Source organism: Lissotriton vulgaris, chromosome 5, assembly GCF_964263255.1.
Source record: "Lissotriton vulgaris chromosome 5, aLisVul1.2, whole genome shotgun sequence".
NCBI lineage: Eukaryota > Metazoa > Chordata > Amphibia > Caudata > Salamandridae > Lissotriton > Lissotriton vulgaris.
This window is the reverse complement of record NC_141693.1, coordinates 1605020483-1605043925: the sequence shown is the minus strand read 5'-3', so window position 1 is coordinate 1605043925 and position 23443 is coordinate 1605020483. Positions and strand designations below refer to the sequence as shown.

General features: G+C 45.5%; 1 protein-coding gene across 1 annotated transcript in view; it reads left to right on the top strand.

Annotated features, from left to right (window-relative positions):
- FITM1 (fat storage inducing transmembrane protein 1) overlaps positions 1-22639 on the top strand; it is a 132614-nt gene extending 109975 nt beyond the window's left edge. Inside the window, exon 2 of the mRNA XM_086920435.1 lies at positions 22004-22639. Within this exon, the coding sequence (XP_086776561.1) occupies positions 22004-22622 (619 nt within the window). The 3' untranslated portion in view covers positions 22623-22639. The remainder of the gene's footprint in view (positions 1-22003) is intronic.
- The last annotated feature ends 804 nt before the right edge of the window (positions 22640-23443 follow it).

Sequence of the window (23443 nt, the reverse complement as noted above, 5' to 3'; positions counted from 1 at the left end):
GAGTTCAATGAAGCAATTGTTCGACAGATGCTCCCATACCATCAGATTAAATAGTTGCTCGTAGGTCGTGACGTTGCTTCCTCGGATCCAGCCCTCGAAGGCTCGGCTAAAGTATGTTACATAGTCCACCCAAGTTGTACCCGGGATGCGGGTGCAGTCTCGGAACCTCTGACGGTACATCTCGGGTGTGAGACCATAGCGGGTGAGGAGTGCCGCTTTCATATGGTCGTAGGAGGTCATCTGGTGGTCCGGGAGCTGTAGCAGGGTGTCGCGGCCCTCATTGAGGAATCTTCCCCAGAGACCGGCTCCCCAGTCGCTTCTATCGATCCGGTGTGCAGTCATAGCGATTTCATAGGCTTTAAACCATTGCTGGATGTCGTCCTCTCTGAAATATTCTCGGACAACATCCTTGGGGATGTGTACCTTTTTGTCTGTGGCCCCGGAGGTGGGGGGTCGCTCGGGCACCCCTGCTTCTTTATTCTGCTTGCGTAGGTTGATCTCGGCTAGGTTCCGTTCGTGTTCGTATGCTAGTTTCTTTTCCTCGAGCTCCCTTTGCCTCTGTTTCTCCTCTCTTTCTTCTCGGAGACGCAGGTGCTCTAAGTTGATTTTTTGTTCGGCCAACTTAAGTTCAACGTCCATTTTGAGTCGGGCCATTTCTAGTTCGTGTAGTCGGGTCCTTTCTCTTTCCTGGATCTCGTCTTGCGAGAGACCCGTTCTTTGCCCTTCAGGGGCCGTGGTCGTTTTTTCTACGGTGCTTTGATCAGGGGTTCCGGCAGCCCCGGTCTCTGCCCAAGATTCTAGGGCATGCTTAAAATCGTCCTTGGTACTCAGTCCGGTGGTAGCGATACCCAGTTCGATGCAGAATTGCTTTAGTTCACGATGGTTGTACTCCTCCAATTTCTCCATTTGGAATTTCTCGGTTGATCCGCTCTCTTTCGTGGTCATTGTGACTTCGTCGTGGGGTGAGCTACTCTCTGTACGTTTATGCGGTGATTCGGATCGCGCCGCTGGCCACCAATGTTAGACGGACCGGGAGGGTCGGCCGAGGTTACGGGGAGAGGTCTCCAGGGAGAGCCGTCTCCAACGACTGTACAGATAAGCAACTTCCCCCCCACAGACGGACACCACACAAGGTTGAAGGTTAACGAGACTTTATATGCAATTCTTAGGTTACGATGATGGATACAAGGAGGTCTGGACTCAGGGGTCCCCTCGGTTCTAGTCTCTGGTTTAGGAAAGGGGTAGCGGGACAGTCTTTGTTACCAACGAGTGGAAAATAGCTCTCAATCCTCGAGCTCGGCGTTCTAGATGATCGGGCCGCGGCGGAGCCAGGCAGGTCCCGAGATGGATGAAGGAAAACGACGGTCCGCGGCGGAGCCTGCAGGTCCCGGTGAAGATGGCGGTTACAACGGTCCGCGGCCACGCCAGCAGGTCCCGACGACGATGAAGGTGATGAAGATTACGACGGCTGTGGCAGCGCCAACAGGCAGGACGATGGTGCACAAGACAGAGCTATGGCAGCGCCAGTAGTCCGTCCAGGATGAGTTCCTCTTTACGTCTCTCGACTCCAAGATACAACTGCCTTCCTGCTCTGGAGCTGCCCCAGTTATAGGGCTGGTGTGCTTTGATGTCCGGACCCTCGCACTTGGAGGTCGGGAGGTCCGGGATGAGGGAGTCCAGACACCCAGCAGGGGGGTGGAGCCAGCGCCCGGGGAGGCGATGGGCGAGCGGCACTTGGTGGGGGAGAGCCATCGGCACCTCTTTCTCCTATTGACTTGCCAAGTAGCCCGCTCACCTCCTGGGTGGAGGGTGGTGCCGGAATGTCTGAGGCCGGCCCAGGCCCAGGGTTGAGGTCGATCGGGGGCCAGGCGGCCTCGTGGTGGAGTGTCCAAGATGGCGCCCCAGGCTGGGCGCGTGGGCCGGCAGTGGATCGGACCCACGAGGTCGACATGCTCGAGGGCAGGGGTCCCTGAGGGGACGGAGGACGTGCACTGGTGGTGTGTGGTACTTGCGGGACTGGACTCAGGCCTGGTTGGGCCGGGGGAGAGCGGCCCTTCATGTGGCCTGTCCAACACCGCCATTTGTTTTTGTCCAATTTGGAGGACTATCTATGGGGAAGCGAACGTTCAGAATTGTGTAACCCAGGATGCTGAGTTGTAGCACCATGTATTCTCCCAGTTTGTTATATTTGTTTACCGGTAGGCGTTGTTTGTTCCAAGATGTCTGCCATGGTGCATCATACTCTTCAGGAAGTTCTTGAAAAAGGTTTGTATTGTAGTTGCCGGATATTAAACAGGCTGTTCTTCTGTGATTATTTTGTCGGTTACACAGAATCTTGATTAGGTGATCAAATGTGGATTTTTTCTCCCTGGCGCTTGGTGAGATGTAAACGTTAATCAATAACAGTTGTTCAGTCTGTTTGGTGTTGCCAGTTCTTATACCGGAAATCCAGTCTTCCTCAAATGCCAGTTGAACTGTATTAGCGTTTAACTTGGCTGCGACGTAGATTGAAAGGCCGCCGCTTAGTCAGCCACACTTGTGCAGCCTCTGGGCCGGAGTTCAATATTCCAAATATACTTCTGTTGGCAGGCTAGCCAAAGACCATGTTTCCTGCAATAGTATAACCTCATGGTGTTTTACAAACGTTATCATGTCTGGAGATTGAAATTTCGTGGTAAGGCCGTTAATGTTCCCCGGACATACTGAGAGGCCAGGTTGAGTGCCAGTTCAAACGTGGTTTCCCCCGTCCAGGGCCACTGGCAGCCATGCCCAATCATCCACTGTTGATTGGGCATGGCTGCCTACTTCGGGGTGGGTAGCCCCTCCGAGGGATCGACCTTTAGCTGATCTTAGTATTGAAAAATATGGTGGCCCGAATTTGTGTAGTGGGGCCGGGGATTTTGCAAGAACCGATGGGTACAGTGGTTCAGTTTAATGAACTATTTTAATGCCCCATTTGTTAAATTGATCAGACCTTAGTATTACCTGCTCCTTAATTGCTACTGTTGAAAAAGTAATTAACGTTGGATCGGTGGGTTGGTTACTTCTGATGGATTTAAATTCAATTGAAATTATATCACTAGATTCAATATGACGCATATCGGAAATGGATTTGAAAAGTTTGAGGATGTTCCCTCAATTCAAGATGTCGTGTGGTCCTTGGGTGAAGTATTCAGGGATAAATAACAATTTAGATTTTTGGTTTGTTGTAGTAGAATCCTGACCGGGCATCATGTGGTTAGTTTTATCCGTTGTCTGGGGTAGGTCGATTCTCCTTTGAATGTGTGATAGTTGTTGCTTGTGTCCCACTTGTTCACCTTGAGGTTGGTAATCCACTTTATAGGGAGGGTGTTTACCCATTTGTGTTGTATCCATATTCTTTAACAGTGTTATCTGGCAGTTCTCCTTACCTCTTGACCTAAATTCATCCTCATACTGTTCTATGGCTTCCCTTTTTGGTTCTCCTTGGGTATGTTTGCCATGTTTATTGGAATTGTCGAGTCTTCTAGTCCAGTCCTTGAGGTGTATGGTGGTGATTTTAACTTGGTGACCTTTTCCAGCTCGTCTGAGATCAAGGGTTTTAGGGTCTTCGCTGAAACCTCTCCCCTGGCCCTGGGTAAATCCTTGTGCTCTTTACAGTGGGTAGATGCTGGTGTCACCTTGCTAATTGGCTCTATTATTGTTTTTAGAGGTGATTGTTGTGGCAAAAGGGAATTGCTACCAGAACTTACAGAGCTGATTGAGCAAAGTCGTATGTTACCTTTTTTGGTATGAGGGAAATCACTAGTTGTATTTTGAATCGCTGTCCTGCACTTTTTCGTAGTCTGTTTCTTTCCCTTTTGCTCAAGTGTTGATTTTGAGGGGATTTATTCGTTATTCCCATCCCTAAGCCGGCATCACTGATGTCAGAACTTTGCTTCATCTCGGTCATAAACAATGGTTCTATTTTTGACGTAATTTTATTCTTATTGTCCGGTTTGGCTATTTGGAAAATTATCTTGTTTCCAGGAAAACCTATGTTGTTAGTATCAAAATTAGTTACCTGCTGTGAGAGTGATCTCAGGCTGCAGGGAGAATCGTCGCCTGAAATAGTTATTGGCGAAGAGCTTTGGGGCATATTACCAACAACTAGCGATAATTTTTGTCTCTAACTTGTTTAGAGACAAAAATTATCGCCGCACATCGGCGATTTTTATCGCAGATAAACCTTGCTATTAACAAGGTTTATCGCAAATGCGATAAAAAACGGCCGAAATGCATGAATATCGCTGAAAAGTCAGCGATATTCATGCATTATCGAGCAAATGCTCTTAGCCATGTTATCCACCTCCCATTGGATAACATGGCTAAGAACTGCTCAGGGCAGGTGTTAGCTTTTGGAGATATTCCCGCTTAGCGCGAATATCTCCAAAAGTTGGTAATAGGAGATAGCGATGTTAGCGACTGTTTTCAGTCTCTAACATCTTGGCACGCCCACTTTGCATCTCATTAGTGATAAATATCACTTGCATGCAAAGTGGGGCCCAAGATGGTCGCTATCTCCTACTAGCTGTCGCTAACTGGTGTTAGCGACAGCTTGGTAATAGGGAGATAATTTTATCTCCGCTTTCTTGGCTTTTAAAGCCAAAAAAGCGGAGATAAACCCCCTTGATAATATGCCCCTTTGTTCCTTATTTGATTTGACTTGTTGCGAAGGATAAAGTGTGTCTCCTGACTGAGTGGCTGATCTTAGCCTATTTTTTACAGGAGTGGGAAATTCGTTCCTTATAGGGTAACCATCCGGGAACGTGCTGGTAACCTGGTTGTGAGGCTGCTCGTGAATCATGGCCTGCACTTTAATTGGAACTGAGTCTGTATTGATGGGAGTTTGGAAAGGCTGTGCTGATGGAGACGGTGTTTCGTTAGAGTTAATTGAGGCTGGGGCTGTAATTCCACGTTTCTTAAAATAATCTCTGAGGGTCCTCTATTTTGCGTTGTTAGTTGTTTCATCTTGTGTATTATATTTTTTAATTGAGGGCACTAGGGGTGTTGTTGTTTCCATGTCGGGTGCAGCCTAGGGAGCCAAATCCCTGTTCAGAGTACTGCAAATGCGGGGGTGGTGGCGTAGAGAAGTGGGGTAATACCATCTCTGATTCCGCAGGTGATTTAATGGGTTCTTTGATCAACTTCTTGTGGGTTTTCGCGGTTTCTTTCCTGAACCTTCCGGACCGCACTGTAGGCGCGGCGCGCCCCCCCACTTCCCAATGGGCTGTACTCGCCCACAACGGGGTTTCATTCATCAACTTGTTGTCCGATTGGATTGGCTTAGGTACCCTGACCCGTATTTTCATTAAAAGAAATGACCACATGGCCGTCAGCAGCAAGAAGATCTCATACATGAGAGCAAACATTAAACATTTAGTCTTCTTTAATACACACAATTCTAAAATATATTTGTTTCTTTAGATTACATTAATAGAAAACAGTAAAGATCTTTCTATATGAGACAGACATTTCTCAGCGAGTACATAAACACATTTATATCAGATTAATGGAACACAATGCGGAACGCAGTATAAGTGCGTTTGTGCTTAAAAAATGCCTCCTCTAGTGTAAAAATAAATTTCATGTGCAGTAGTGAGACGTGCATAGAAAATTATTCATCCAAATTCTCTATACACATAACAAAGGTCCATAAGTTATCTAGTATCATTCGGGGAGAATTCCATAAATGGATCGTTTTTCTATCCCCAGCACGTGATTTGAAATGTATAATGTGAGGGTAAGCCAAAATGGTGTCACTGTGGGTCAGGAGAGAATCTCTTAATTCATATCCCACAGGTACATTCAATCAAGGCGTTCCTTCCACACATGCATTGTGGATGAGTATCAACTCTGTGATAACTTAGTCTCCTAAGGACACGGACCAAGGGGGCAAAGGATTTGGGGTAGGTGGGGGGTGCACCTGTGCATGTGGGTCATACCTGGAATGCTGTTAAAAATCCTATTGTAGTGATAATTACTGAGTCTGTGGCGCTGGTAGAGCCAACAAAAGACCAGGCTTAATGAATGAAGCGGCTAGGAGGTGATGCAGGAAAATTTGATATAACAATAATATGCATACCTGCAGTAATTCTAGCTGGTTAAGGATCTGTGGTTCTGGAAGATTCTGGGGTAAAGGAATGAGAATCAGAAAGCTGGTGTCCAGAGCAATCAGGTATTGGAAGTATTTGAAGCAGGCAATGTGCACACCTTTGTAAAAGGATTAGTGGTTCATCATGGAAGTGCTATGATCACGTCCCTATGCGGAGGATCAACGGCAGTTTATGTTGCATCTTTTTGTTAACAAACACTGGGGGGAGTAAGCAGGCATGAATGAAGGTCGGGTATAGAGAATGTTAGAATCAATTGTTTGCACATACCTTTATGGAAAGAACATTGTAACTTCAAAGAAGTGCTTTGATCAGATCCTGACATCACTGTGGGAATTCCTTGTTATCTCATGTTTATGCGCCAAACCACCATTGTGTACACGGGCCCAGCCTTGTTATGCACTAGCTGGGTCTGGTGGCTTGGTGGACTGATGCGTCCATGGTAGAGACCTGTGTTTGACTTCATAGTCACAGTTTCAAATTCTGGCGGGTCCACTTATCCTTTCATCCTTCTGAGGTCAATAAAATGAGTACCGTTGGGTAACAATAAACAAGCTATTCAGCGCCAAGATACCCTTCTGGGTGAACATGCGCTTCACAGATAGATACATGTTATGTTATTATGTGAATGGTTTGAGCCATACTTCAATCATCACCTTCGTAGCTTGAGGTAGTGAATTTAATGATTTCATTCCGTATATGTTGTGTGCATAAGTTCTATGTCCCCTGTCAAATATGATAGAAGACTCCTCCACAGAAGAATATGCTCAGCATTACAGTTCCACTAGTTGCATCACTAAGTACACCCCACTTCCCCTTCGTTTAGCGAAGTAGAGCGTTTGAAGGGTGCAATGTGAGGTTTTTTGGCACCCCCACAATAAAGTACGCAAAGCTGATTCCGACTGATGGAAAAAAACTCAGAAATTGGAAAAGGGATGTTCTGCACTAAAAATAAAACTCTACGCAAAGATACATTGAATAGTAATGGTCTACCATTGAGAGCTATTGGGAGTTTATTGGAGTCAGCTCTAAAGGTCCTAAGTAAGGAAACTAGATAATATTTGTAGTGGACCGCTCTATTTCTTTTGATACCAATGCCCAACGAATGGAATCTTCCTGCACATTAATATGCTGATCACCATTCACTGATACACTGAAAAAGGTTTAACTTATAATAATTATTAGGAAATCCCAAGTGAATACCTTTATCAGCTGAGGTAGAGTGGACTTGGGGCAGGCCACGAAGGGCAACGTATCATCCAGATGTTTACTGCACAGTGCCGTGTCTCCAGCAGAAGCTTTGCATATTTGGGTCACTCCTCAGCCAGTATACCAGGGGCTCACCTATCACCGCATAATGGAGCGGAGCAAGAAGGCACCTCTTTCTAAGGTCTCAACTTTAAGTGAGTTTCCAGTTCACTCTTATAGATGCTGTTAAAGTTTCAAGCAGCAAAGGAATTAGGTTTGGCCCAGACCTATTGTCTGGAGGACTCCAAACAAGGGAACCCTTTTGTAGGATTGTGTGATGTAATCTAGTCGTTAGGGGGTGGAGTTAAAGGGAGGAGCAGGAACGGGAGGAGCCAGGGACAGCAACCTGGGCAGTTAGAGTAGAGACAGGGACCGAGCAGGAAGCATTAAATAAAGCTCCAGTAAACTACAACTATAGTCTGTGATTATTTGTAGCACAATGCTACAACTGGCGACGAGGATGGGATGAGGTGACCTGCCATCCCCTGCAGGATAAGAAAGAAGCCCTGTCCCGGGCACCAGCAAGGACGTGGTCGCCGTCGCGACCCATGTGCCCCACGAAGCCGCCGCCTACAGCCATAGGCCAGCGGTTAATGACCTGCTTCACGATCAGGCGATCGTGTAGAGCCCCTGCAAGAGCTGCGGGAGTGCAGCGCCGCCGCTCGGACACCCGACGCGATTTTCGCAACCAGGAGATTGCGGTGGCCAAGAAGGAGCTGAGAGCCCACCTCAGCCCTTCTGAAATGCCTCGAGGAAGAGGGGAGAGTCCGGGAGAGCAAGGGACCCCTGCGGAGGCGCCGGAGTGAAAGCGCCGATTCTGCCAACATCGGGTCTCACCCCCGATGCGTGGGGAACGGCACGCGACGGGAAGGAGAGACCGGAGCGTGTTCCTGGCCTACCTGAAGGTGAGAGCAGCCTGGATCCTGAAGCTGAGGCTGTGTAAGTGCTGCTATCCGAAGGAGGAACGCTCGGTGAGTGCCCTGTGAGACCGAGTGAGCCGGCAGTGAATGAGACCTCGTGGGTGCTGAGAACTACTTTGTGGCGGCCATTTTAGAGTCAGGCGGTTGATAAGGACACCCCTGTGAAGTGCATGGGTGGCCATCTTGGAGTCAGGCAATCTCCAGTTTGACGAAAACAAGCATTGGCACCTGTATTGAATCAAGCATTAGAAAATGCAAGAAAGATAAAAGAAAACAAGCACATGCAAGTGCAAGAGGTAGATAGAAGTAACAAGCGAACACAAATAAGCACAAGCAAATGCGAGAGGTGCAACAAGAAAACAGGCACAAGTGAACACAAGAGAAAGACGTCAAACAAGCCCGAGCACATGCAAGAGGTGCAGTAAGAAACACACACAAGCAAATGCAAATTTCACGTACGAACAAACACGAGCAACCGCAAGTCTTGAAGGAAACAAGCACTGGTGGATGGAAACGAACAAACATTGACAAGTTCAAAGTGGCAGCAATCCAACAAGCATTGGTAAATGCGAGAGGCAGATAAAGGCAATAAGTAAAACCACAACAGCACAACAAGCACGTGCAAGGATTCACAATAAATAATCACGAACAAAGGTAAAGAGAAAACAAGCATTAGTAATAGAAATGAAACAAGCATTGATACCTACAAATGAACAATAAGGAACCAGTCTTGGCAAACCTAAATGAACAGATATTGGCAAAAGAGAAGGAGCAAACATTGATACACACTAGCGAACAAGCCGTGGCAGGCGCAGTGAAAGAATACGCATCAGCCTGATGAAATAAGCACCATCAAATGTCATAGACAAGTAAAGTAAACGGTGAACACAAACACGCACTAATACAGGTGACAAGGAAGGGAATGAACGAAAGCAACTGTTAGCAACGAGTACTGGCACCTACACGATTCACAGCGCGCCAAGCACAAGTCGGTGCCGGAAACAAGCAAGACTGCACTGAATATAAACAAGCACGGATGATCACAAGCTCCGAAGTCAGCGAGCACAAGCAAATGCAGATCCCGAAGGTAATGAGTACGAGCAAAAGACAAGCGCCAAAGTAAACGTTTGGCACCACGTGAAGACAAACAGTTAAAGGTAACAGGAGCAGAGTGAACAGCCCTGTGACCGGAGCAGATCAGAATCTTTCTCCCTCATGGCAGCGGGAAAAGCACCTCAACGGTCTAATCCCTGCATTGAAGTGCGCCCCCAGTGACACAGACTGACACTCGGAGTTTGGGTCTCGAATGGAACCGGTGGCTGGAATCACTAGGCGATTTTCTTGAAGCTATTGGGGAGCGAAGAGATAGAAAATGTCTGATACTACTCCTCCAGCTAGTAGCTTTTGAGGGCCGACGTTTTTGATTAGAACATTTCCTGAAAAGGACACAGAGACCTATGAAAGACTCCAAGAGAAGCTACGTTCCCATTTCCATGCACAGGCGGACGTAGATCATGCTCGAATCGCATTCACCACAGCACGACAGGAACCAGGAGAACCATTGCCTAAATTCATCACCCGGTTGCAAAGTTTGGTACCTTGCTGCTACTTCAATACATTTACGAATGAAGAAGCAGTTCGGCTCCGGATAATCGAAGGCTGTTCAAGCGCAGACACGAAGCGCAAGATTCTCCAGGGGCAGTGGTCGCTAAAGAGAATCATCAGAGGGGCCGAGGTTGGAGTGCGGGTCAAAGCAAGAGACTTATCAAAAGACGTGCACTCAAATGCAAGACACAAGGATGTCTGGAAAGAGGCACCCCTCATGTCTGGGGACAAGGCCCAAGAAACAAACAAAACCGAAAGGAGGGAGGGTGAAGGCAGATCAGAGCCAAGACGAAACAAGAGACAAAGCGTCATGGAATACTCCAAGTCAACAATTCAAAAGACCAGGATGAGTCAAGATTGCGATAGCGGCACTTATACAACCTCACGGAGTTATTCAACCTCAAGGAGTCAGTCAACAGATGGTGGTACTGATACAACCTCACGGAGTTACTCAACCTCAAGGAGTCAGTCAACCGATGGTGAAAACGGTTATGAAGCAGATGAAGTGTCAAGTGGGACAGATCACACCCATGGACAAGATGGCAGCCTGCCCAATAAGAGGGCAAGAAAGACAAACTACAGAAGACGGGACCAATCCCGTCAACACCGGAAATCGGCACACGAACATCTCCGGGCATCCTCCCACTATTCACCAAAGTCTGTAGATGAGTCCGAGGAAGCATCAAGCAGTGAGACACATCACCCCAATGGCACGGACGTCAGTACACCCAACAAGCGAGAAGAAGAAACTAACCACATGAGGAGTGGTAAGCCACTCGGACACCGGAAAGGGAGAGGCATGTGCACTCAAGACAGTTATGACAATGAGAAAACGGAGAAGAGACAATTGATGTCCCGTGAGAGGGGTAAAGACCAAATGTTCCAGGATCAAACTAAAGAAGTAAACGTGTGGTTAGCAAACAACCTCTCCACCGCAACAACACAGAAGACACATAATGAGACGTACCCAAAGGAATGTCTCGCAGATAGCTCCGACTCCAGGAGCATATCATCACAGACTACCAACTCAATAAACTTACCAGTCAAGACGCCCTCAAAGGAACGTTCTCAAAGGGAATCGGCGAACGACTCCTCCGATTCGGAAAGCATGTCTGTCCGATCACTCGGGTCAACAAAATCATGGTCCCGACCACGTTCATGGCATCAATTACCCATACGCACAATAGAACCAAAGGACAACATGTCATGTCAGTCATCGCCATATCAAGACATGAGCCATATACCGTCACCCCTGATGGGGTCAGCGAGGCTGACTCAAAGAACTGACGGAAGGAAAACAAAGAGATGGGACAGCATCTACCAGGTGGAAAAGGACTATCCTGTCACCCTGCGAGGAGGACCAAATGTGGTGACAGAGATAGCTTGTCACCAAATGAGAGAGAAACAGGTACATGACCGGAGGGTCAAGGGGTTCGCCAGTCTCAAACACGAGTGGGAGAGACAAACAGAGGCAGCAAACGAGTCCAAGAATCAAGCCAAGACACCCATTTCAGATAATACATTAACGTCTGGCATGCCTGACGGTGAACAGAAGAACAGTGCTGCTACCAACCTGACAAGACAAAGAGAAATAACCTTACAGGTGGGAGCTCGGAAGAGAACCAGAACATCGTCCACTCCTGAAGGAGATCGATCATCAATAGAACAAGAGTCACCAAGGAAAGCAGACTGCCACTGCCGAGCTGAGCCAGTAGCAGTCACACAACTAGAAAGAACCTTGACAACTGCGGAACTAGAGAATAACTAGAGAATAAGCAGCCCATACGCAATGGGTTGCATTCTCAAAAGTGCAGTCCCGTAGTCAAGGACGCCTTGGTTAAGACAACGGAAAGATTGACCAAAGTCAGGACCACCACAGATTCAACACTACTGATGCTTGAAGAACAGGCTGTCCGCCAACCCGTGTGGTGGATTGAAGAATTGCGAACACTGTGGAAATTAAGTTCATTTTGTTAAGAAAGGGGGAGATGTAGGTTTGTGTGATGTAGTCTAGTGGTTGGGGGTGGAGTTAAAGGGAGGAGCAGGAACGGGAGGAGCCAGGGACAGGAACCAGGACAGTTAGAGTAGGGACAGGGACCGAGCAGGAAGCATTAAATAAAGCTCCAGTAAACTACAACCATAGTCTGTGATTATTTGTAGCACGATGCTACACCTTTATGCTTTTAGCATACACCTAGCAGATACATGGTCATAGTGGTTCATTCTTTCGGCACTCTCTGTTATGAACCCTGATGAGTCAAGATGTGTTTGCCAGGAAAGGCAGCGCAGTTAGCTTGCCAATACTTTAGCATAACAGTTTGATTCCTTCATCAACTAGTGATAATAGGTGGTGTGATTTGCACTGCAATACAGGCTTGCCTCTCTTTTGGATCAGTTCCACAGAAGAATGTCTCAGGTCTAGAGACATTGGGCTGATTATGATGTCGGTTGGACGAGCGTCCGACCGACACCGTAGCGGAATGGAACAACCTGACTATTAGTCAGCGGTTCTACCCCAGCATTAGGATGCAACTGTGGTCGTAAACATCCATTTTCCTATTTCAGCTTCTGGGGCAGCTGGAAAAAGGCCGCAGCACAAGCTGCAACAGGGCCAGGGGGACAGGGGTCCTGCTAGGGGCCCCCAAATCACTTTCTATCCTTTTCATGGTGGGTGGAAGCCATCCAAGGACAGGTGGAAAGCAACATCGTAATACCGATGGTGGAGCTGAGGCTGACTCCGCTATCATTTTAGGATCACAATTCTGCCCGCAGCTATGACGGCGAACCCATCGGAGCCAGAGCAGAATTCACCTGCGTGTTTCCCTCAGACTTTCAGTATCTTTATGCAGCTGTCAGACCGAAACCTATGATGTCGGGCAGAAAGCTTCCGGCGAAATGTCGGTTGGCTTTCCGGCCATCATCATAATTAGGGCCATAATGTCTTCCTCCTTCACCCCTTCAAATAAATGCAAAAGATTGAGAACTCCAAGCACTCAACCTTTTAAACAGTAAAATCCCAAAGTCACTTGGGCCAACAAACTTTCCTGTTTGCATTTAATTTCTTCCTCGCCATGCTGCTCCCCTAGTTTGCACATATCTGGGACTGAAACTTTGGGGCATATTTAGTCTCTGTCGTAAACCATCTATCTCTAGACAACTGCACCGGTATCTCGAGTTGTATAGCCATTTATAGTATTTTCTGAACTTGCCTTTTTTCTCTCACTTTTGGTTTGCCCTCAGCTTCTACATTTATTCAGTGACCAACTCACTAACTTTTCCAAAGAACAACAAATGAAATGTACTTCTAAAATAAATATTAGGTTATATTTACACTTTTATTTTACCCTTTCCAACATTACTATTGTTCAGTTTATCACCTATGTAAGGCACTCTAATATCTTATGTGTCTGGTTTGCGCTATATAAGGCTGCAAATAAATTCATAAATGTAAAATATTGGAAGGACACCATCCCTTTGGTGCGAATAGATGTTTCTGAAGAAAACTAGTCTCACAATTACGGGTGAGAATGTAAATTATGATATATATTACCCTGAAAACCAAATCAAAACGAGAGGGTGTAAAATTAAAAGAATGTATTGTGAGGTTCTATTCCTCATACTGAAGAACTGCTACACTAAATAAATTGCAAATACTGCAGAAAAGGCCACGAGTATGTGCATCTCCATGTTTAATTGCAGTTGTGTGTATGAATAATTTTGCTAAGTTGAAGAAAGAAAGAGTTATGGTCCCTCCTTGAAACAGTCGGACACCCACTGTCACACCATTGCTGCTTCAGGTGCCAGTAATCATAGACTAGGAGCAGTCCAAATCCAGGAGAAAGATGATAGAAGTTACAGTTACCTATGCCTCAAGAGCATTGATGGGGCAGAATCCAATGATTTTGTTGTCGAAAAAGAAGCATTGACATGTTAGTGGGGAATTTTTAATTTTAGGCAGTTTGTGTGTGGGACGAAATTCACTATCCGAGCTAATCTTGAGCCCCTTTTTAGGTCTCGGCTAGCGTAGGCTGCGCACATGCACAGTCTCACCAGCGAGACTTAATGACTCTGAGTAGCGAGGGTAAACGACAGCCAGTCATTGGAGAAGAGGTCTCAGTGATGTCATTCTTTCCATATAAGACCCGTCTTTTTCGGATTGGGGGCGTGTTTTTTAGGTTTGTTCTTTCCACTTTTCCATTGGCTGGAATGGTAAACAACAAGTCAAAAACACACCCGTTGTTTACATTCCAGCCAATGGAGAAGAGGGGAGAAAGGAAAACACGCCCCCCAGTCTGCAAAGGACGGGGCTTAGTGACGTTTCCTGATGCTCCATTTCTCGACTAACTTTTTTTCTTGTCTGTCTGGCGCTCTTTCAAAATGTTCCGTTTTGACATGTTGCGGTCATTTATTTGGTTGTTTCCACTTTTTTACCCCACATTTTCACTTTACTTTCCAGATTGTTTATTAGCACATAACTTTATTCATCTCAGCGTTTGTTTACCTCGCACACATGACATACGGGACCTCGCCTCCGAAGTCCCCTCTCTATATCTATTCTGGTTCACCTCCCACATCTCACACACTTCCGGTTTTCACAGTAAGGGCGAGCCACATTAGCTCTGACGGCGTCCTCAGGACTTTGGTTTACTCGTGTGACCCACTTTTGACCCTGTTGGAGTAAGAGGCTTCATTTGCCTGCAGCCCGCCATAACGTATCGCTCATCACCCACGAGTACTTTTGTTTTGCACGAAGCCCATTGAATGTTGGCATGAACTCCAATTCCGTTCATGATTGGATGACAGCGTATTCCACTATGCACTTGTTTTCTGTGTCTCCAGGGCAGGGTTTGTCGGATTGGCTCAGTGTCACACACAGATGTGACTCTTTACCCTGCAAGCCTACACTGTGACGGCTCAACACACACACATTTGAAAACATTCCTCGCATCCCAATCAAGCGCAGACAAACTGGCCCCTCTTGGGCAAAAAAAACCTAAAAACTGGAAGAAGAGGCAAAACTTCATTTTGTTCTCATTCAATATTTGTTTAAGGTTTGTTTTCGTAGATTTTTAAGCAAGGAGGGAAGGTAAAGAGAGAAAAAGGGTCTGAGAGTGTGACAAAATGTTAATTTAGGACAAACAGATATCACAGAACATGCTTGTACGAGTGTGTAAAGTGAATTATCTTGCTGCGTGTGTCCCACCCCTAACAAAATTACAAAGTATTCTTATCTGTTTTGGGGAAAAACAAATATACACAAGTAATTTGAAATGGTACAGAATAGACATTTCGGGAAACATGAAAGAAGTCAGGGATATTGCCAGAAGCAGGGAAAGTGCTCCCCAGCAGAGCAGGGTAAGAGGTAACACCAGGGGACTCTGCCCTGGTGTCCGCACCCCTCTCTCCTCCTGTGCCTGACTAACTGCTGCTGCAGCTTCCTGCATATTTCCTCTCCCTTCCGTGCCTGTGCCTCCGTTTTTTTTCTTTTTGGGAGGGCGTGTGAGAGAGACTGTTTGACTTGAATCACCTGAAGCACGGAGAGCGACCCCGAGGAGCGATAGGAGGGAAGGGGGACGACTTGGGGGCTGAGGAGAGGAGCCCTGTTGCAGGAGGGGGCCGGGTCGCAGCCTGGACAGATGAGGTGAGTGTAGACCTCCCTTGCCCTGGCTACTACTGTGAAACGTGGATGTTTGCAGGCACTTGTTCATCGTCCCCAGGACAGCAGGCAGGGCGCGCTTTGCTGAGTTGTTGTCCCTTTGGCGCCGAGCGGGGAGTACGCAAAGTTTACCAAACTTGGTACGCGGTTCCGGTGGGCACCCCAGAGGGTGCTGGTAAAGGTGAGTTGGGGAATTTTGGGGACTGATTGGAGCGGCTGCGTGTGCAGACGCTGTGCATGGCAGGGTGTGACAGGCACCAGGCGCAACTTCTGCAAGCAAAGATGTAGAGTTTTTGCAGGCGGGCTGAGAGCCAAACGGTGCAACTGTGTTCCTGCTGATGAGGCGTTAGGGGCTGCAGCTGGCCGGCTTCGTGGTTTTAGTGTGAGTTCTGCCACTTTTTCATGCACTCAGTCACCTAAACCAGTATTGTAATTTGGTAAGGACTCGAAGACTCAAAGTTGCATGGCACGTGATTTCATATCTGTATATTTGTGTAGCCTCATTAAGGTTGTACTTTGGTGGCAGTTGCCCCACCTCTCCGGCCAGGAACGTCTGCTGCCCTGAGCTAGGGTGCGGGAAGGCGAGTCCCTGTGGAGTGACACGCCATAGTGCCTCCTTAACAACACTGCTCCCCGTGGAGGCGCTTTCCACTGATGCTGAGCGCACTGGAAATCTCCACTGCTTCCTACCTGCAGAGACCAAGGTACACAGGCCAAGACGGGGACCCGCAGTGTCCTTTCCTTGACCTTTTGTGCCCCCGATTACCCCGTGCCCCAGCTCCGACCCTGTCGCTGCAGGACGTCAGGGCTGGGGTTGCAGTAGCTTTCACTGGGGACTGCTTCTTCTGTGGCCCTTCTGCTAATTATTGGAAACACAGGACACGTTTATTTTTATCAATTAAATAATACTTCGGAGGTGCTTTGATTATTAATTCGCCAGTAGAACCACTACACTTATTGTTGCACTGCCACTGTTTAGTGCCCACCACACTTCTGATCATAGGAATTTGTTTAAAGCAGCCACTAGGTAAATTATGTCATTGTATGTCTCAATAACGCCACCAAACATTATAGAATGCTTCCCGATGTGGTTTGTTTAAAGGATGGGTGTATTGAGTCAGTGGGTGGAAGGAGTTCAGTGGTGGTTGGGTGGATGGAGTCAGTGGGTGGAAGGAGTTGATTGGTGGTTAGGTGGATGGAGTCAGTGGTTGAAGGAGTTCAGTGGATGCATGAGTTAGTGGGTGGTTGGAGTTGAATGGTGGTTACATTGATGGAGTTAGTGGAATGCACGAGTCACTGGGTGGTTGGAAGGCGTTTTATTGTTGGTTTGAGCCAGTGGAGGGTTGAATTGAGTTAGGTGTTGGATGGGTGGATTTGCATTTTGGATGGACAATTCAGTAGGTGGGTATATGTCTGGATGTGGTAAGTGGATGGGTGAATGGATAGAAGATGGAGCTGGCCAATGGATGGGTGAAAGAGTCAGTTGGCGCATTAGTCAACAGGTGGATCCATGGAGCTGGCCAGTGGGTTGATGCATAGATTGAGTCACCCGCTAGTTGACTGGATGGATGGAGTCTGCTTGGCTCTTGGAATTAGGCTCTGTGTTTGTGTATGTGGCTCTGTGTGTGTGGGTGTGTGTGTGTGTGGCTGTGTGTGTGGCTGTGTGTGTATGTGGCTGTGTGTGAGTATGTGGCTGTGTGTGGCTGTGTGTGTGTGTGTGTGGGGGGGTGTGGGTGTGGCTGTGTGTGGCTCTGTGTGTGAGGCTATGTGTGTGGCTCTGTAGGTGTGTATGTGTGTGGGGCTCTGTGTGGGTCTGTGTGTTTGTGTGTGGCGTTTGCGAGGGATTAAGCAATTGGCTTTGTAAATGACAATGCCATGTATTTATCTGTTTTAAAAAACCAACACATAAATAAAAATGTTGTCATTTACAATACCAATAGCTCTAACGTTTGCAAAGGCAAGACCGTTGCTCTCTAATACTCTTAATTCAGACTCTACTACTAACTCAACTAATCACACTCTAATACACCCTCTAACTACTCTCTACTACATTCAAGTCAAACTCCTCACAACTCACTAAATTACACTATCCACAATTTTATACTCACTCTCTACTACTCTACTACTCTGTACTACACTCTAATACTAAAAAGTACTAACTAACTACTGCTCTCTAATATATACTTTATTTTAAAAGTCATTTGCTACTCACTATTCTAAATAGATATACTACTCCATATACTATCTATAACTCACTACACTACATTTATTTCTATCTAGTAATTTTCATTACTCACTTCTACTCTGTCTCTACTACTCACTAAATCCTACACGCTCGCTACACACTATCTACTACTCACTCTATACTACTCTCCACTAATCTACACTACTCACTAACTACTATCGCCTACAACTCACTCTTACTCTACTCTATACAAGTACACTCTCTATTAATCAACTAGTCACTCTCTACTAACTATTAATAACTGCTAATACTCTCTACTACTCTATAATGCTTACCTATTGCCATTGTAAATGACAATACCATACATTTATTGGTTTAAAAAAAAACAATAAATGAAAACAATAACATTTGCAATGCCAATAGCTCTAACTTTAACAAAGACGAGGCCATTGCATTGTAAATGCTTGTTGATCTTTCCTCAACAAATTTGGAAAGTCATTCTACATCACCCAGTGGTTGCGTCTGGTGCAGGAGTATGTTTTCAGGATATATTTACACTTTTCTTGTTTAAGGTTCAACCCGCTATCCTGATTTCTAATCTAGATTTCTCATAAAATCCAATTGCTTTCATGTGCATTGATGCACAGTTTAGTTCATCATTCTGAAATGCTTGCACGTTTAAACCTTGAAACGAGGAGTTATTCTTTGAAATGAAATTGCAGCAGAGCCTAGGCCAAATGGCATGCAGCAAAAATTCAAATGTCCCTTGGGTCTAATGAAAGCGGCCATGAACATGCATTTAGTTTAATTTGATGAAACCAAGTTGTGAAATCCTGTGTTCTTAAAATATTGTATTAAAGTTAGTAAGCTTTACTTGTATATGTCGAAGTGTATAGCAGCCCATTATGACGATATGCTTGTCACTAAACAGGTCCACGCACACTCTCAGGTACCCCCTCTTTTCCTAGCTATAAAAAAGGGAACAATGATGGGGACACACCAACAGTTTGATGATCCCAACAGAGCACCAACGTCTGTTTTTATCACTTGCTTAGTTAAGATAAGATCATATTTTATTTTTCTTGATTAATTAAAATCTTTGCAAATACATGACAAAAAGATTCCCATTGAACACAGATAAATACATATAAAAACTATTAAAAGCTGCATAAATAAAAAGGTCAACAATTGCATATTCCTAATGCATACAATCAGCTGTTTTAAAAGAGATTCTCATAAACTTTTACGTCTCATTTAGTACTAACTGCAATGTCTACCACAACTTCTCAAGTCGGATGGCACAGCTTAACCAGGTCCATTGTCCAAGTTAGAGGCTTGGTGATTAAAGTGCAAGTACAACTAATACAAGATAGGGAATTTATACACTTAAGAAGCATTTTAGCGTGTTTCAGATAACAACAGGGTTTTAAGTCTCTTAGTTACCATCTCAAAAAATTTGTTCGCCAGCAGTTAAGCTAGACGTCAAAAGGATTGAAGCAAAGCTTCACTGCCTGCCTACAGGACCAGATGCCGTAATACCTAAAAAAGGGACGTAGCAGGGCGCATCTTATGTCCTTTAAGTTGGGATAGTTGCAGATTACGTGAATGATGTCTTCCTTCCCACTTCCGCATAAACGACAAGTTGGAGTGCCTCCTTTCCTTTCCCATGGTGGAAGAGTGGGATTGATCGCAATTACCCCCAAGCGCAACCTTAGAAAGTTTTCCTTCCTGCTTATCTTAAGTAGGCTTGGGGTTTTGGCCTTACATAGTCACTGAGCCCTATCCAGCCATATACCTTTTTAGTAAGAATTGCTTTGTCTTCTAAAACAGATAGCATAGATGTTGTTTTTCTCACCGCTTTTTATAAAGAAAGATGATCCGTTGGAACAGCCCAAAGTTTGGACAGGCCCAGTAACTCAATAGAGTCAAACAGATAATCCCAGGCTGGACATTTTTCTTGATTGTGCAAAGCTTTCCAAAGGTGGGAGTTTAAAGATCCTTCCTCAGCACTTCAGATTTTGTGCTAACTTTTAACGTAGGTACTCCTTCTTTCCACTGTTTGTCTTTGACTCCCAAATTCTAACCGGATTTTAGCCGGGTAGACATATTTTGGGAGATGGAATATTGCTCTGTAGGAGTTGGCTATTATGACATCTAAAACTGCTGCATCTTTACCTTTTAGATCCTCACTCCCAATGTCAATGTCGGCAGCAATTTGGCCTCAGGACCTGTGAAAGGGGTTCAAGCTTGAGGTCGGGAAGTCGTCTCTTCAGTGACTTCAGTGCTAAATACGTTGTGGTCCCCTTTCTTCGCATGGACTCTAGCTTAAGTTTGAATGAGCTATTAAGATCCATTAGTATTCCCAGGTATTTGTAACTTTGTACTCGATTCACGTTGGCCATCAAGAAACTAGTTATTGATCTTCTTTTTGTGGTAATTGACTGCCATAATTTTGGTCTTCTTGAGGTTTATCTTGAGGGAGTTCCAGCTAGAAAAACTGCTTGTTGTGTTTAGTAGTTGCTGAAGTCCAATTGGTGTCCGACTGATTAAAACCAGGTCATCTGCATATAGCAAGTTTGACATTAACTTGTTTCCCAGTTTTGGAGCGTGGGATACATAGCTGTCCAGCTCCCCAGGCAGATCAGCCAAAAAGAGATTAAAAGGGATCTGGGCAAGGAAACACTCCTGCTTGAGGCTTTTTGATGTCATGATTCGTTTTGAGATGTGTGACACTGTCCCTAGTTTGTCCCTAATCCATGTGTCTGTATGCAGCTGCTTTAGCCGATCCACTTTCTCAGTTGACAATGGAATGTTGCTAATTTTAGCTTTAACTACAATAATTTTCATGCTCAAAAACACAAAGTTCTTCCAATTCTAAGCATAACACACGTGTACTCTTACATTATGCATGTGAGGGTGTAATCCTTAACACAAAAACACTTTGTTCTGTATGGGTTAAGTGGCACATTTAAAGTAAATCCTCCTCCAAAATGTTTGTTTACTCCTTTGTTCACTATGCACACATTTGTTTCTGCATTCCTATCCTTAAATAGCACAATGACATGGTTTCTCCCTTTGATACATTATTTTTGCAGCAGAGGGCCTGCCGTTGGGTCTGTGTTGTGTAACATCGTGTTTCTTTGTTTATACCTAAAGCTACTCTTAAAACATTTGGACTGACATATCTTATCTTACAAAGTGAACAGTTCTGCCATAAAAATCAAATACTCCATGTATTTACTTACGTCTAGGTCTTCCAAAGCAAACACTCTTTGTGAGTGTTTACAAAAAACATGCAAAATGACAATTTTTTCCCGAACCACTGCTATAACGTACCATTTCAAGAACTGTTGCACCCTATCTCATTGATTGATTTCCCTTTAACTTTTGTTTTGTCATAATTTTTCCAAATTAAAATCACCTTGTAGAGGACTCTTTTAGCAGAATGTTTAACACTCCTTGTTGTCTTTGTTGTCACTATTTCTACTGTAGGATTTTTTTTAGCACTATAGCCATTTCTGCACTTTTGTACATTACAGAAAACCATTCCATCGCTGTCAATGAACACAAGTTGAATCTAGTTGAAATTAGGAATGTTGCAGACTCTTCTACATTTTCTCTAACTACTTGATAAGCTTGGTAAAACTGATGTCTTTCAATTGCGATGCCCACGGTGGCTCCGCATTGATTATCCACTTACATTTTTTTGTCCTCCACGTACCCATGCCAGTTTTCATCTGCATCTTTGCCTACCAGAGGAGCAATACATCAATCAATCAAACGGTTCTCCCAGACAACTGTATAACATGGGCTAATCACAGAAGTTATTAAATGGGTTTTGAAAAGTCCTAATTGATTGTGACCACTTCTAAGTTGTGGGTGAAGAGTTACTGGAATTTCCACTCCATTTATCATGTTTTCTACAGTTTGAATATGGTGATGCATAAACTGGTTGATAGGTATATTTGTTCTTTTCTTTTCTGTTACCATTCACAAGGTAGGTACTCAAAGAATGAGTATTAAGACAAGTGCATATCATTTGGGATACTGTGGAACTAAAAGCTGTACGAAGATTAAGTTGTCGCTAGTGCACCTGGCAAACATTTAAATGATGAGATTGCTTTACAAAATGAGCCTTGCTTACTGTGGACGTGCTAATGCCGCCTCTTGCCTATCCTGTTAGACTCAACAAGGGACATGTGTGCTTGTTCGTGTGCATCCCAAGCTCTCCTAACCATTTTCCTTTCTCTCTCTGCAGTAAGTTTGTCCAATCGGCGTGGGGCTGGACCTGCCTTTTTGTGGGGGGCTTCATCCTGCCGATGTCCTACTCTGCCAGCGGGAGCATACTCCTCACCCTACGCCACCTCAGCCGTCTGGCGGTGGGTGCTGCAATTTGGTTCTTGTCAGGCCAGCTCTTCCTGCTGATTGAGAACGTCACAGGTTCCTGCTACCAGCCAGTCCCAGACGGGCTGCTGCTGCTTGGACACCTCCAGGACAAGTCCTCGTGTATCCGGGAGGGCCACCGATGGCATGGCTACGATGTCTCGGGCCATGCCTTCATGTTGACCTACTGCTGCCTGACACTGTCTGAGGAAATGGCTGTCTTCCACCGCTACCTGACTGCACGGGGAGCTGAGGCAGGTGTCCCTCTACGACTGATCTTCCTGCTGAATACCACCTTGCTGGCTCTCTGGAACTTCATGCTGTTCTGCACTGTTATCTACTTTCATGAGTATTCTCACAAGATTGTGGGGGCTGCACTAGGAACCCTGTTTTGGCACCTCACCTACCGCATCTGGTACCGGAGTCACTGGTCGCCAGGCCGTCCTGGTCACGGACTCTTCCTTAAGTTCCTCGAGAAGCAGAAACCAAACTGACTGTCAACAGGCGGGATGGACCGCTCATGGTTGTACAGAACTGCATGTCTAGATGGATTGCACATGCCTGTTTGGACTTAGCGTACTTGCACAGAGTGGAGGCTTGCTCAGTCTGTGCATGTCTTTATGTATACACGCATACTACATGTAGTTATGAGGGAAACTCGCAGGACTCCTACCAAAACAGCTGATATTTTTACATTTTTCCTTCCCAAATAATTCCTTCTATTACTGCCAACCGAACAATACAGTTTTTCCTCTTTCTTTTTAAAATGTTTGTCTGTGCACATTTACTTGAAGGGTTAAAGGACAGTGTTTGTACAGACACTTCAACTTTGGGCGGACTGTGCAGATCTGTATTGACCGTGCACGTTTACATGGATTATGCATGTCTGTGCACGCCTGTGCAGTATATGCTCGTTTATGTACTATACATGTGTGCCTGTATGTACTGTGCATGTCTTTATGTACTGTGTACAGCTGCACCAACGGTTCATTTCTATAGACATGATGTACACTTGTACGGTTTGTGCCCTGCTGTATTGATATTGCAAGCTCGAAGGGATGCAGTCCAAGGGGTTTTTCTGATTAATAAAGAATATTTGATCTTGCGTGAGGTTCCGAAGAGTGTAACTTGGTAAGAGATAGTAATGATTTCCATCAACAGGTTTCCTGGATATTTTGAGGCACTAAATACCTGGAACAGGTACATCCGGGGTCCCAATTTTTCAGAGGAAGAAAATGTAGGTACTCCCCCCCCCCCCCCCCCCCCCAAAAAGATAGTACTGAGGACAGTAGATCTGCTAATTCCGTAGGCGATC